Genomic DNA, 16164 nt, shown 5'->3' with positions numbered 1-16164 from the left:
CAAACGCCAAAACCCAGTTAAGTGGCAGTGTAAAAGCATTCAGTATTTAGGATACTTGATCTTTTTAATATGAACATGTACTGTGGGATGTTGTATTAGGAAATAAGGCTACTTGTATGATAAAACTGTCATTGACTGTACACCAAAAGGTTGAAAAGGATGTGATTTCAATTTCCAGTGACATGGTATTTTTTCCTTTCTGGCAGGAACTCGTAGAATACTATAAGCACCACTCTCTCAAAGAAGGCTTTCGAAGTTTGGATACTACTCTTCAATTTCCATACAAAGAATCTGAAAACTCAGTGGGGCAAAGGAGTAACAGAACAGGTGGCAACTGTGAGTATTATAAATTTTTGTATGTTATTTTCTGCCATATAAATATGAAAAGGACAAGGTACTTTGAACATCTTCATTTTCCATTTTTGACATATAACCAATTAATATGGTAATGCTTTTAGCTAGGATTTTTTTGAAGCTAAGAAGATTAAGATCTGCCAGGAGGTTTGTAAACATGTCTAGCAAGTTTGTCTTGCTGCCAAACTTCAAATCTCCCTGATATTTGAAAATCTATTAGGCATGCTGGTGAGAGATTAAATTGCATCCTGCCTAGTTTTTTCAGATATTTGCATACGCACAGCTACAAGTGTTAATAATATCTGTGACAATTTCTAATCCTTAAAAAGGGATTTAAATGAATCGGTCTTGTAGTGTAACCATATGAAGTAGCATCTCGGTAATGCCACATAGATTTCTCAAAAAAATATTAGATTTAGTGTGTATCATAATTATTTTTTGCCAGCCTGTTTATTACAGGCTGCTAAGCTTCTGAAAGTTAGTGTGTTACTGTACAATGTAAATAGCAGTTTGAAAGTTTGAAGTTTAGAAATAAACTGAGAATACTTGCAGTGTGTGTGGTATTCTTTACTTGTAATACAACTCAAGTGGAAGTTAGCGTGATTTTTGACACGTACAAGTTCAATGTTGATGCTCAAAACTACCACATGGCTGGCCTCTGCAAAGTATATAATGTTTCTGTCAAACAGCAAATATTAGATTTGCAGTTCTGCAAGACAAGGGCTGGATCTTTGTACTACAACAGATAATAACAGGAAAATAAAAATTAATGAGGATTTTAACATTACGAAGACCGCTGTAAAAGACCGTAGAGTCCAGTGGAGGCTTTGTGATGATGAACCTGACTGTTCCTTTCATCTGCTGTGTTTGTGAGCTTTTATTGACACGCTGTTCTATAACATTTCTATAACTTTGGAGACGTATTCCTCTCCTAATTACAGTGGAGATAATTTAGGACAGATGACTGGAAGAAATCATTGTGTCTCTGTGCGTTCAATTTACTCTGTCTCCTGATTCCCCTTTATTCCTTCCATTTCTGTTTTTCAGTACTTTCGAGGACTTCTGTCAGTTGTCTTCCTGCTGTGCTGTGTCTCAGTACATTTTTGTTCTTGGTGAATTTATCTGTCCTGTCCTTTCTTCTCCTTTTAGCTTGAGATCTCGCTTTGTCTCTCTCTTGTCATCTCTTGTGCTTCCCTCATCCCTTGCCTCATCAAAGCACTGAGGCTGTAATTTTTGAGAGGATCTTCCCTGCTTAATTTACTTTGCATTTGGTTTGGTTATTGTCAACTGGGAGCAGAACCAATTTGTTGTTTTTCTTAGGCCAGTTAGAACATATCCGTGCTGCCCACCAGCTTCTTGGTTTGCCAGAGCATTAGCTTGGTCATTTCATGCTTTACGGGATGCAAGAGTTACGGTACATCCTTGTTAGCTTCAGTCCACGTACGAAAGAAAACATCTCCTTTAACAAGATCTTTTAGGTAGTATATGAAAATGCAAGAGAAATGAGTCCAGGGCGCTCTCATTTTAGTCAAGGGGATGAGATTGTGCATCTCTGCTGCACTAAATATCAGCCATTTAATGTTACAAACAATGCTGATGTTAGTTGTGACCAAAGTGTTAGAACACTGTTATCTAGGCTGAATCCTGCTTGGCTGAACTTGGAAAGAAGTTGGTAAAATTTCAGCTGCAGTTTTACTTAGTAGAAGCAGCACATAAATCATTGGGCAGTTGTTAGACATTGAGTTTGCTTCACAGCCCTCACTGACAACCACCACACAACTGTTTTTTTGACTTCTTCCCACTTAAATCTGAGCACAAGTAAAACAGTTCTTGAAAGTAAGCCAGACAAGCTGAAAAGAGAGAGGGGCATTTCCCTTTTTTTGCCTTCTTTCAGCTATGCAGCTACTCAGTGTCACATTCGCAGTAGTTTTGACAAGCACAGAGCTGAAGCTAATGGGTGCAATGGACAGCAGTTTGAAGCCAATTTTGAGGAAATTTTGGGTTTCAACTTAGTGTTTTGCACTGTACTCTTCACATGACTGTATCTGGCTTTTTTTGATGAGGCCGTTTTTTGGAAAGATACCAGCTTCTTAGTGAAAACAGCTGGTCTTTAGCATACATAAATGAGAAAAATATTTCTGAAAAACATGAGTTGAACCACTGAAGACTTTGACAGAGTTTTATCGTTTTCTGCTCCCAAAGTCTTTGAGCTGCTGTGAAATTGAACGGCAATACCAAATTAACTTTAGTTTCTAGAACAACATGAGAAAGGATTATAATAAGGTTTAGTAATTGTCCTATTTTCATTTACCCATTGAAGGAAAGGAAAATCAAGTGGCATTTCAATTTATTTATAATTTCTTACATGAATCATAATCACCTTTAACTTCAGTTTTCAGGGAATTTGATTCTTCCTTCAGCATCCGTTGCATTTTTTGAAAAGAAATATTTTATGGAAATAGTTCATGTGGCTTCCCACTTCCATTAAAGCTTTGCTGCAAGACCAGAACATTAAGAAAGAAGTCACCCACCCAGTTCTGATATTGTGCACTTTTAATGTGGTTTTAAAAGCTGTTTGACATGTACTTTACACCATATAGAAAATTCGAGTTAATTAGGAAGATATTTAGGGAAATAGTATATTCTTTCTTCTTAGTGTTTCTTTTTGTAAATGTAGTATGATCAAATGTTGTCTTGCTACACAGAAAAATACTAATTTTTACACTAGCTTAGAAGGGTGATTGACCATTTAATGAAATAAAGGCAAAAGTGGAAGAAAATTTGATATCCCACAGAATAGATTTTGGCAGTTTATTCTCATCTGCTGAGATAGAGCACAATCTTACTGAGAAATCTGAATCTTTATGAAGTTTAGATTTTAATGTAACCTAAATCACAAAGCCAAATACCCTGTTTTTCATCCCCTGTAAACTAGGAGTACGTACACTTAACTAGTTATGTCATGTTGTTCTACTACTGAATGTGGTAACTGTGTAAAAGTATTTGACAACAAAATAAAATAGAATAGAAGAAGTGCCATCCCAGCCCTTAAGGAAACAAAAGAACCCAGCCTTTCTCCTTAAAAGCCAGCACCAAACCCTTCATCAGTGCCGCTTAAAAATAGGCTGGTAATCTGTAGACATCTCTCCTTACCCACATAGGTTTAGTTGTCTAGATTTTCACACATAAAACCATACCTCTAGTTATATCGCACAGAAAACAGCCACCCCCTGTATAGCCTGATTTTACCCCTGTAACCTAGTTTTATTCCGGCACGCTACTTTTGTGCATTATCATTGTATGTCTATAGAAAAAAAAGCAGTTATTTGCCTCTTAAGAAAGGGCACCCTACTTCAGTCAGCTGTTAGTTTGTTTTCTGAGGTTGTTTTGTTTTGTTTTAAAAACAAATGTCTCCTATTCTATGAATGTTAAAATGCAGTTATTGGTCCTGTTTATTTTATGTTGTTTTGTTGTCACAAATGTGTTTATTCTCGTCCAGGTAAGGTGCACAAAACTATATTATTGCCTCCACCATGGATTCCTTGTTAATTCCTTGCATAATATAGTTCTATTTGTCATTCCTGCAAAAAAAACTTTTGGAAGAAAAATGGCTTTGTTTCATGTTTAGTCAAAAGAAAAATATCAAGGAAGCAGGTCTATGTGATGATTGTAACCCTTCCACATTTTTAAGGAACGCTTTTGGTCAGCAATTACAGATAATACTAGGAATAATTTAAAGGCTACATCCAATTGAGGATGGACTCCCCTTTCCAAATCACAGCTGGGAGCAAAGATCCAAACTTTGTTATATCTCCATTGCCTCTTCGAAAGAGGGACAAAACATGAGAACGTGTCAACAAATTGTAGATACGTTTTGTCTAATTTTGCATTTAAAATTAGGTTGACCCTAGTTTTGTTGGCAACAGAGCAAATATACGTCTAATCCTTCTCCTTTTATAGGAACTAGGATGATGTGCTGGTTTTGCCTAGGCTAAACTTAACACATTTTTTTTTGCTTGCTCAAGGGTTTTCTCTCAAATCAGGGAAAACTGCAAAGACGAGCAGTATGGTTTGGGCCATAGAGGATGTAGTCCAACAGTGGAATTCCTAGTGAAGTTAATGATTATCGGACAAAATGCATACATTTTCCCATGCATATTATGAGACCACAGTTTGACTGGTACTTAGACTGTATTCCTAATTCAGGGTGTGTGACTAACCTTCCTGGGCTCGAGAGGAATTCTCACATATGCATGAGTTCCTGCTTTGGTATTGTTAAGAAGTGGAGCACATGAAATTAAAGAGAAAAAGATTCTCTTCAGTCTGAAAATATTTGCAAGAGTCTGCCATTTTAATTTGCTGCTCTGAAATGTTGAACGGGTGTTGTCTTCCTACTTTACTCTTTGAAAAATGCAATTGTTAAAAATTAAATCATAGCTCCGAATTTTCTACTTATTACAGTCAATTTCCTTCCCAGACATCCTTAGTAGAGAACCTTAGTTTCCTTATTATCAATGAATTATATAGTTAAAAAACTATTATTTAAATCTTGTGCCAATATTTCAATATTCTTTTGCTTTTCTCTTTTTCTCTTTCTTTCTCTAAGCCCCTTCTTTGTTCTGTGGGTTTTCTTTTGTAACTCCTCCAGACTACAGCTTTGTTCCCCCTTCCTCCACTCCTTTCTGGTCAGGTACTGCTTTACCGCTTTTATATTTCTTGTAAATTTGCTTCTGTTGTTTCTGTGTGCTGCAAGTGAGGGAAGGGACGAATCTAACGCTTCAGTTCTTCTCTGATTCCAAAAACTGAGTTATTACATGTTATTCTTGGAGTATAATGAGAATCGAACTTTTGAAAAAGTGCATATTAGAATAAGCGATTTGAATAGGTGTTGCAAAACTTGATACTTGGAGCAGGTTTAATCAGTTATCAGCTGACCATTAATTTGTTATATAGCTGACATCTATGTTGTTACTATTAATGTATTTGTTCAAATGCACAAACCTGAAAATTTCACTGCTTGTAGATAAATAATACATTCGTCCCCTCCCTGCAGCAAACCATACTGGAGCAGCATCTTAGAATACAGTAGTTTTGTAGAAAATGCTGTCTTTGAATTCTGCATTAATGCTGTTAATTAATTTTACCCATCTGTTTTCTAAATGTTGTTTTCTTTATTCTCCTTTAACCATCTCTGGCTTTAACAGATGCAAACATTTTAGACTTAGAATGCATAAAAATGCTTGGAGCAGTAGCAGTGGTAGTCTCACTTAGCCCATCACTGAGGCTATAGCTTGCTCTGGTCTCTACTGGTGGAGAGGTGAAGAATTTTTGCTAGTAGGAAGGGATCATGTGGAAGGAGCTACTGCTGTTGACAAGGCTGTGTTGGCTCCTGTGACGCTGGCACAGCTTTGTGCAGGGGGTGGAGGACTTGGTTGAGGTTGTGCAAAGCAGGGCTGAGGCTGGCTTTTGAGATCTGTCTAGATCCAAGCAGACAGTTTATTTTACATCTGCTCCACAGAAATTGTCCAAATCGCGTAGTGCTCTGCGATGGCCTCTTAAGGCTTCCCGTAGTTTCTAGAGGGGAAAAGAGTGTATGTAGGTGGCAGCTTGGTAGTAGAATGGCTGCTGTGCTTACTTGTGCTCAGAGACGAGCTGTTGAGCCTGCCCTTACACACAGATTGTTTTGGGCCAGATACTTTTACCTTCCTTCAGGTAGTCACAACAGTGACTGAGAATTGAAGATTTAAGGCCTTCTTCCCTTTGACTTTTACTGAAGCATTCGCCTTATTTGAATTGGAGAACAAAGGAGTTAAGTTTTGGCCATTTATTATAGCTGAATACTGTGACCTTCTGTCCTTTTGGGCTACAGTTGTGATCGAACAACAGTTAAGACTCAGGGTTACTTTAAGCCTATCACACGTTCCCATATGTGGGCATTGTATTTACATTGTTTTTTTCCGAGGAAAAACTTCTTTATTGAAGAATTCTTAAGTAAGTGAAACAATAAGGATTCAATGTCTTACATATCGCAATATGCTGTGTAAAGTATTTCTTTGTACAAAATATTAAAATATATTGATTACCAATTCTTAATTTAAACTTAGCTACCTGTTTGAAAGGGATTTCATATTCTGATAGATAGGCTGCATGTTCTTAGTAAACCCATCTTTTTTTATAATAGCCAAAGAATTTGCTTACATTAAATGAAGAGATACTTATTTCATGATATTACAAGTATTTTGTTTGGAAAAGGATCTTCAGAGCTGGCTTAGTTTTTGCTGGTGTGCAAGCTGGTAACACAGGAGAATTGTTAAGCCAGCTCCTGGGTACTACTGGAGGTGCTGCCCCTGGTTGTGTAATAGAACTGAGGTTTCCTTCATCAGTGCAGGTAACTGTACACATGGAAACTAGCACCCAAGAGCCACCCTTAGGGGATGTGGCTGCAGAGTTATGAGCAGGCCATACCACAAGGAGAGAGGAACAACTACTCACAGGCTTTATAGTGATACGTTGACCCTTGTGGAATTTAAGCACAGACAGAACCATGAGCTGGACCAGCCCGCTGTGGTCATGTGGAGCCCCTTTTGTTTGCACCCCAGTTCCTTCATCAGTAGCCCAGAGGAGTATTAAGATTCATTTGCAGCACATCTGTCTCACTGTCAATAGAGAACTTTCTCAGCGTGCTCTAGTATGAGTCAAAGGTTAAGCAAAAGTGTATTTTGCTCATTCACACATGTACCTCTTGTTCACCTCCTTCAGATTTCTCACTCAATTACCTGTTAATCCTCCATTTATCTCCCTCCTAATACACCAGGTTTATTTATTACTGCTCTCTCAATAGCTTCTTTTATATTTCTCGCTTTTTCCTTTTCCTCCTCTTTAATTTCTTACTCAAATTCTCGTGGGCACTTTCTTTCCATTAATCTCTGCTGTTAATCCCATTCTTCTTCTCCTTCCCCATTTCCCCTGCAGTTTACCTTCTTTCTCTCTTTCACTCAGTGTTTTTCCTCTCTCCCATCTATGCAGATGTCCTTTCCACATGCTGACTGTCTTCCCTCAAGTTTCATTTCTCCTGGAACGGCTCTGATTGGGAATTCAGGGCTGATAGTCTCTACTCGAGTTGGTTTTGTGACTGTCACCAGAGAGATATGGTTAATATTTTTTCTAAAATTAGCACTGTCATTTTACTGTGCCCCATCACCCATCTGGCTTCCTTTTGTATATTTCCTATCATGGGGATAACTTTTATTTGAAAATATGGATGTTGGATTCGAAATTAATCTAAATTCTGCTACTTTCTGCCTTAAGACTTTGGGAGATCCATGGATTTGATTTCTCGTGCTTCTTTCTCCTTTTCCTCTCTGGCTTCACAACTTGAAAAAGAGTTAGGTGTCCTTCTTTCCCCCAGATCTGGCCCTCTTTTTACCCTGTTTTTCCTCAGTAGTTTCCCTCTTTATTATTCTTCCTTGCAGTTCTTCCCTCCTTAGTTATTTTCCTTCATGTTTTTTCCTTATTTGCTCATCTTTACCGTGTTTACCAGTCTTCCTTGCCCCTTTCTCTCCTTTCTAGAACCTCAAATCCCTGCTCCCCCAAATCACTCCTTCCATCCCGCGAGGCTTCTCCAAATCTGCCAGTGATACTGCTGCACACCTATAAATGCTTACTGGCCTTACCATCAATTATTGCTCTCTTTTTTTTATTCCCCCTTCAAAACAATTGCTGCCCATGATGTACTTTTTGCCTATAAAATCGATTACTGCAATGCTGATGAGGTATAGGACAAAACATTCACATTAGGATCTAAATAAGTAGCCCCTACATCTGACTTGCTTAGAGGGGAGAACGCATGTTTGAACTTTAATATACTTAATATGTCACCTAGATGTGTACAACATCTTGATATTGTAAAGATAAGCACTATGTTTTGATGCTGATTCTCTTTTATATGGCATTCTTTCCTTCCTGTATCAAGTCTGACGAGTGTACTCTGCATCAGTCTGAAATGTTCGACTAAAGTCTAACGGCATGATATAAAAAAAGAGCATAATCTGTTGCCAAAACAGTTTTTTAGGTACTCCACTTTTATGGTGTATCTAATAATATTTTAAAAATAGTATATGTTGTCATTTTAAAATAAATGGTATTGTGTCTGTAAACTAAAAATATTTGATTATATAAAGATTTCCATATATTTAATACTATTATGCAAAAGCCTCTGTTTCTGTGAAATGTCCTGAGTGGGGTCAGAAGAAATCTTAAATAAATTCAGAGCTGAAACTGTCAAGATTCTATAGCTCACTTGCTATGTTTTGTGTTCCTGATTCAAATTAAAGGCAACTAGCTCTTATCTTGCACTATTATATTGTTGAAGGCATTGCTAAAACAACTCACATGAGGAATTTTTTCGAAATCTTTTCCAATGGAAGCTTGCTTGTGCTTTTGTGAAAACCTATCTACAGTGACTTAAATAGCAAAGCAGTGGCATTAATGGAGAAAAAGAATAAAAGAAGAATGTTTTGGCCAAATAATCCAACTACAAAATGCAATATAATAGACAATTTCTCTAAACTGCCTTTATCTCTTTGGTGCTGTTCCTCTTTCCCCTCTCATTAGCAGCGTCAAGGATATCTTTTGCAAGTTTGGACATTCTGTATCAGAGTTGAAAATGGAGTTTTCTGCAAAATTATTTGAGAAGAGGAGGCTGGGTTTTGAAATGATTATTTTTTCCCACATTTCCATTATTAAAATATTTCACAACTTTTTATTGCTTGAAATGTCTGGCCTCTACGTTTGCCAAGTCCTTACGTATTGGTGTAGCCTAAAGTTTTTCAGTATTAATTTCACTGAAACTTAAGAAAAAAGTTCGTAAGGATTTTTTTTCTTTCTGAAAAGATTTCAAGAAAAAATTCATTTGTGATTAACAGAGTAAACTCCTGAAAATAGTAGATTTACACCAGGCAACGTTCGTGTAGATTGCCGCAAATGATTCATACAAATTTCCTGTGGAAACTCTGCATTTTTGCTCATGCTGATGTTAGCTTCCATGTTTAAGTGCATTAATGTTTAACTTGGGAGTTGTTTTTGAAAGAACAGCACCTTATTCAGTTTGTTTTGCTTCATTAGAGGTTTAAAGTTAAATCAACTGTAAATGCTAATAATTCTTATGGAAAGAAAGTAGTGACCTGTAAAATATGTTGATGCATGTAAATGGCAGTAAGTTTTATCATGAAGTACAAAAGTACAATAAGTGTAAATGCATTTAGGGTTTTTCAGGAGGGGGATATTTTATTTGTCTAGTTTGACTTTTCTCTAAAAATATAAAGAACTATTAAAAAAAAATCACATGAAACCCCTTCAACTTTTTATACCATTCGCCTGCGTTCAAACCTTCTTGGGTTTGTATAAAATCAGTGCCAGTGTTTGTTGTTGCAAAGTCATTGTTTTGTATTTTACAGTGCTGCTCGTTACATTATTTTAGTAGCCTTCAATTAACAAACCTTAATAATTTCTGTGACTGTTTTGTTGCAGTGCTGAGCCCAAAGGTGATAGGCATTGCCATAGCCAGGTATGACTTCTGTGCGAGAGACATGAGAGAGCTGTCCTTACTGAAAGGGGACGTTGTGAAAATTTATACGAAGATGAGCGCAAACGGCTGGTGGCGAGGTGAAGTAAATGGAAGGGTAAGGTGGTTTGTTTTTCTTTCTCCTTTGTCTCATTTCTGCCGTTACTGACAGTGATTTTGTAAAAAAAAATCAAAAAAAGGTGTGTTCCTACATCATAAACCTTCTTCGCATATTTAAATTCACAAGATACAACATGTTCTCATCTGTGTTTCATAGGCAGAAATCTTGCGAGGCAGCTTTCCCAGCATCTAAGTTAATTGGTTATTTAATGTGACCTACCAGGCTGAATATTTGGGCAAGATTATATGGTTGGAAAATAAGTGGGATTAATAGCACAGCTACGGCTGAACTTTCTTGAACCGTGTTGCACACACGTATTTGGGGTCAGGTTCATGGGGCTGTGGCAGGCTGTTTTGCAGTTTAACACAGAATGATTTGCACACCCTTCTGCCAGACTACAGTGCAGTGGAATTGGCCACGTTTTTTATAGAAGGCTGCCGCTTTGATCTCTAAAAAATGTGGCTCAAATGAAGCGGCGTATTTAGCAGGGATCTTTACAAAGTCGCTTTACGTTGCACTCTGAGATGTGCATGGAAGTTCCAGTTTTGACTTAAAAAAGCTGTATCGTTTCAATCTCGGTGTATTGTTCTTTAATGCAGGTTAGTCAGAAATATTTGAGGCTTCTGTTTTCGTGTCTGAAGGACTGAGGCACAGGGTAAAGGAAAGCGAGGAGGAAGAAAGTAGATTGGCTAGAAGCTGGAAATGAAAGGTGCAAGTCTGGTTGAAGTAGACGTCCAGATATACTTCTTTATGCAACGTGGAGAACCTTTTATTTACATGAGCCTAGTTATGATCTTAAAGTGAAACAGTCATCCTACCTACATTTTGCATGTGAAGAGAGCTGAGCATCTATCTCCTTCTAGTGCAGCTACCCACCTCCTAAAGGATGCCCTGTTTTAGGCTAGCGTTCCTTCCGATAGCTTTCACGGCCTGGACTTGAGTCATAAGCTCACCTCCAAAGGTATTTTTGCAAGGTAGTCTAAAACAAAATTTATGCAGTTATTCCTTCCAATCGTGTCTGAGTTTGGCTTTGAGGTTTTTGACGAGTGTTAAACTAACTTTGGTATAAGTCTGAGTGCAAAACCTAAAGCGAATAGAGAAGGCAGTAAGGAACCTATGACTTTGCTTCCCTGTCTTTTATAATTCTTATTTGACACTTCATTAATTTCAGAATGGTGATGGCACTATAACTCATGAAGTGTATAGCAGTGGACTCTGCCTTCCAGTTCTGGCTTATTTAAAACTCCCGTTGGTGGCAGTGGAATTTAACTCTGTGTAATGCAATTAAATCAGTCACTGTTTCCTTTGAAAGAGGATTCCCTGGACCTGACTGAAGCTTGTTAAATATTTAACTGCTCATTCAAACAATAGCATCATCCTGCCTGTAGTAAAACTACTTCTGGATTTGACATTTCTAGATTTTTTTTTTCTGAATATTTAGACTTCCAGTTTGGACAATAGGATTTTTTTATTGAGGGGTGGGGTTGGGGGGGTTAGTTTCCAAACAGTTATATCTGCAAGTTATTCTTTTATTTAGGATACTTACCCTAACTGCGGCAGGTTGGTCAAGTTTATCTTTGTAATCTTATATTTACTGAACATTCCTATCCTTATTTCGCCTAGTTCAGCCTTTAAAAAAAAAAAAGTGCACCTCATGTATTATTTTGTTCTGCTTTTCTCCTTTTTAGGTGGGCTGGTTTCCATCAACTTATGTTGAAGAGGATGAATGAATTAAAAACTTGCCTCTGCTGATGAGCAGTTTCAGGGATTGTAAAAATTTAGTATCTTCAAAGTGTTATTGGTCTTGTTAAGTATTTAAACAGCAGCATTTTTGTCTGTCTGAACCTTCCAGTCTTAATGTTGGGATTTATACCGAAGTTGTGCTGACAGATGATTACCTTGCCCAGAGCTGTGCAAGAAACAACCTGCCGGTTTTCCGTCACTGGGGATCAGTACAAAGACCAACCTTCACCTTCCCAGAAGATCTCTGGAAAACAGACTTCTTTATACTCCTTTTCATTTCACCCTGTACTACACCGTGAATACTAGCTGTGGCTGAATATTTAATAAGTCTCTTCTAGCTAATATCTGTGATGGCTCAAGGAGATGAAGGCTTATTATTCCTTATCACTGCATGCAGAAAACAGAGTTCAGTTATTCCAGTGGGCATAGAGTCAGTAGACTTGTCTTGAAACATCACTTTCCTTACCACCTTACAAACAGTTTTACACTCACAAAAACATTCTAAAGGAAATATGTAGTAAATATGAGTCGCATTCATGCAGATATATAGCTAACTGACTACTTCGAGATCCTGCCTGAATCTTCTAACAATTTGTTTAAAGACATTTTAAAAAGGTGTAGCGATGTGGTATTTCTTGAAAAAGCATCCACAAAGTGAAATTGTGGGTTCCTTTCTTTGTCATCTCAAGTCTTTTTGTGTGAGGTATTTTTCATTCAAGCAGCTGACTGTAAAAGTGCCATTAAGGATAGCTGTGACAAGATGAGTTTTCAAATTCTCAGCATTAACATTAAATAACTATTGTAGACCTATTCTGTAGGAGAACAAAACAGCTTGTGCTAACCTTTTGGTCGACTCAGGTGAACTTTGATGCTTCCAACTCTAAACTGTCTTTTCCTAGACAGGAGTTTCTGTCACCTTTTGTGCCCTTATGAGGTACTGCAAAGGGAATTCACAGACTTCCTTGTGCCCTTCCCTCTGTTGTTCTGTGGGATGTTAATAGCAGCTCAGTGAGGGAATGGTCTTGTGTTAGGAACATCCCCAAGGAAAAATGTGCCTAGGTTAGCTAGCTTGAAACATCAGTCCTTGTAAAGTGGTGTCCACCCCTTGGTGGGGCGGTGTTTTAATATATTTATGGAGGGTGAGAAGCACTGTACCTATACGGGGCAGGTTAGCTCAGTGGGTTGAGCGCGGTGCTGACAGCAATGACAACACTGAGGTCACAGGTTCAATTCCCGAGCTTGTGGGTTTGATTCCCGCTCAGTCCCCATGTGTTGCCTGGTCTAGTGGAGAGGTGGCGTCCCTGCCCATCACAGGGAGGTTGGATTAAATGATCTCTAAGGTCCCTTCCAACCTAGGCCATTCTATGATTCTATAAGCTAAAATAAATGTGGGTCCTGTCTTCGGATGTACTGTTTCAAATACCTTAGATAATGTCTAACCTGGCTCAGAAACTTCTAAGAAAATAAAGTTCTTAAATGCATTTTCTTTCTAGGATATGATCAATCAGGAAAGTTAATTTATCCTGTCCCACATCCACTCTTTTGCTTTTCTCCGTCCTCTTTTCACACAGACATCTTGCAGTTAGTGGGCATACACCCTGCATGATTTCACACTGCAGTTTTCCCCAGTCTACAAGAAGCATAATATCCACTGTTTGTCCATGGAACAGAGTCGGCTGGTCCATGTTTCAGGTTCTTTTTGGCTGTCCCCAGTGTTCTTTGCTTCTTTCTGGCCTCCTTCTGGCCATCAGGAAGAGCAAGGCACAGCACAGAGGATTTACAATAATCCCCTTTGTCATTGCAACCGTTTTACCCATCTGGTACACACAGCGTACGCTGCCATGCGAGGAGGTGAGATAGAGGGTCTTGTAGTTAGAAATTCTCCACTTGTGTGATTCAGCCTTGCAGCTGAGACTCTGCCAATGCTCTGACTTTTCAAGGATTTACCTCAAAATTATGTAAACTGTGATTGTGTTGAGCACGTTACTTGATGGAACAATTGAGAGCATTTGTAAATATATAGATTACGTATAAAGCATATTGTGTAAATGATGTGTACAGCAGCATAGACTAGAGGATATAGTCTTGGATCAGGTTTTGCCATGCAGGTTTTTTTTTTGTCTGTTGTGAGTTCGCTCCTATATTCCTTAAGTAGACAAAGTTGATTCGTTGGCAGTTTTGCCTTCTCGAGGAGTAGAGGAATAGGCTCCAGGCCTGTGAAGTGTTTGGTGCTTTGCTGCCATGTAGCGCTCAGAAGAGGCAGTTTGATTTAAAATGAGTTGAGAAATACATCAGTCGTTTTCAACAGCTTGGTTTTAGAATCATTGTGAGTAGTTTCTCTATCCTAAACTTGCTGTAAAGCTTTTAAGCGATTCCTGAGTCCAGTAAGCAGCCTTTGAAAAGAACGAAAGCCATAGCTAAAATTAGGTTTGTGGCATAAATCTACATATCATTGTCTATGTTTAATGCCCTGTATTGATGGAGTTAATGCTGCATCTTAAACTATATTTTGAGTACCAAAGACTTCATAAATATTCTGGAGTGTCTCTTTCATATGCTGCTTTTGCCTGTAAGGAGGTGTTGTTGTCATGCAATAATGGAGTTACAGTACTTTAATTTGTACTATTTTGTAAATATGTTAAATATAATAAATTGGTTAGTTTTTTTTGTATAATGGTATGTGTCAAAATGCGTAGTTGACCAGTACGAAGGTTGCACTTCGTTTGTCTCACCGCGTTCTGGTTGTGAGAGGTTTATAATGTTGTGTTTTGATTGCCCTGCTTTGTATAATCCACGTTTAGCTGTAGAACTGAACTGTCAATGCAAATGGGATAATGTAGGTTTCCTTGAGAGCTTTTTACTGTCAGGATAGTATGTCTTCTGCCACGTCCAGCGAAGTGGTGACATATTTTGACTTTTTTTTTTGGTGATAAGGAACATTGTGGCATCAGTCAAATACTATTAGTTGCTGTCTGAGAGAGATGATACTTGAAGTTTTTTGATTGAAAAGAAGTTGTTATGTTTCATAGCAATGTCCTTTTTCTTCCACCTTCTTTTTTTCTCCATCGTATGTGAATTAACATGCAAATTGAGACTGAATTGAGCTTAAGTCTGGAACAAATAGTCTGTGTCTAATTTCATGGGTGACTTGATCACCTTTTCATGGTGTAACCCATTCATGCATTTTTTTACAATATAGCATTCATTATTAATATGTTTATAAAAATACTTCTGGACAGGTGGATTAATTCAACAAGGTCAGCGATGATACAGTTGCAGTGTTGTTTCATTGTGTCCCTTCTATTTTGCAGTAGCAGAGATTTTTTTGTGGAACTGCCCTTCTAACAGATAATTATTAAATTTAATGAGGCATTTACACTTCTCTACAGATGTGTAAGGCATAATTTTCCTGTCACCCATGAACATATCACATAACTAAGTCACATCTAACACGAGATGCAAAAATGTTTCTCAATTTAATTCTCTTGTTAACAATATCACACTGTCACAGATATTCTCCTTCCTCTTTTATGCACGAAGAGATGTGCATCCTCTGATGGGTGAGAAATTGAGAAGGCACTGTAATTAGAGCATAAGAACCACTTGTGACCGTGTTCTCAATTTCTTCAGTTGTAAGGCTTGGAAGCTTATTTGAAAATCTGAGCTTGGAAAATAATTGTACTTGAACAATGAAAATTATGCCAACCAGGATACCTTTCTCCTTTACCTCACAGGCAAACTCTAGCTGCACTGTGAAGAAGAAGAAAAGGTTGATTCTCAAGGTTTTAGCAGTTCATAAAGGTGAGAGGGATGCTGTGTAGAAAAAAGTGTGACTTATTCATACAAAATACCCGGCTTCAGAGCCAGGTTTTGTTCTTTTGACTTTGCTGTTTGGTGCAAAAATGTTTGTAGCTGTTTCACAATCAGTATTTCCAACACTTTGGAAAAAGAGTTTCAGTGGCAGGTAGATGCTGAAATGTGTCATACAGTTTCACCAGCGGTACTGATACCACAGTAAATTAGCTCTTGCCTCTTTGCCACAAACTGGGCTGCTGAGAGCCTTACAATACTATTTTAACTGAAATTCAAGTTCTTCCGTTCAGAGAGAACTGTTTATTCCATTTGAGCAACAGGAAGCAGTCCCTGCCCTCCCTGTTACCGCTGACTGTGACATTTTATGGCATGGAGTATCTCTCTGGTAAGTCTGGTCATCTGCCTGGTTGTGTCTCCTCCCAACTGGTGTTCACTGAGGGTGAGGGCACAAAGTAATGAACAGTGGAGGCCTCGATGCTGCGCAACGCTGTTCGGCAGTAGCTACAACGTCGGTGTGTGGGCAGTGCTTTTCTTGTTGCAGATCGCAGCGCTGCGAGAGCTGCTGTGAAGA

General features: G+C 38.2%; 1 protein-coding gene across 1 annotated transcript in view; it reads left to right on the top strand.

Annotated features, from left to right (window-relative positions):
- The window catches only part of LOC104276026 (guanine nucleotide exchange factor VAV3-like), a gene marked incomplete at its 5' end in the record, with an annotated part of 28149 nt that extends 15680 nt beyond the window's left edge, over positions 1–12469 (top strand). The window contains 3 exons of the mRNA XM_009872175.1: positions 207–336; positions 9883–10034; positions 11726–12469. Coding sequence (XP_009870477.1) covers positions 207–336; positions 9883–10034; positions 11726–11767 — 324 coding nt within the window. The remainder of the gene's footprint in view (positions 1–206; positions 337–9882; positions 10035–11725) is intronic.
- Between the last annotated feature and the right edge of the window lie 3695 nt (positions 12470–16164).

This window comes from Apaloderma vittatum, unplaced genomic scaffold (genome assembly GCF_000703405.1).
Source record: "Apaloderma vittatum isolate BGI_N311 unplaced genomic scaffold, ASM70340v1 scaffold17456, whole genome shotgun sequence".
Taxonomy (NCBI): domain Eukaryota; kingdom Metazoa; phylum Chordata; class Aves; order Trogoniformes; family Trogonidae; genus Apaloderma; species Apaloderma vittatum.
Note: the sequence above shows the minus strand (reverse complement) of the source record. Positions and strands in the feature narration are given on the sequence as shown.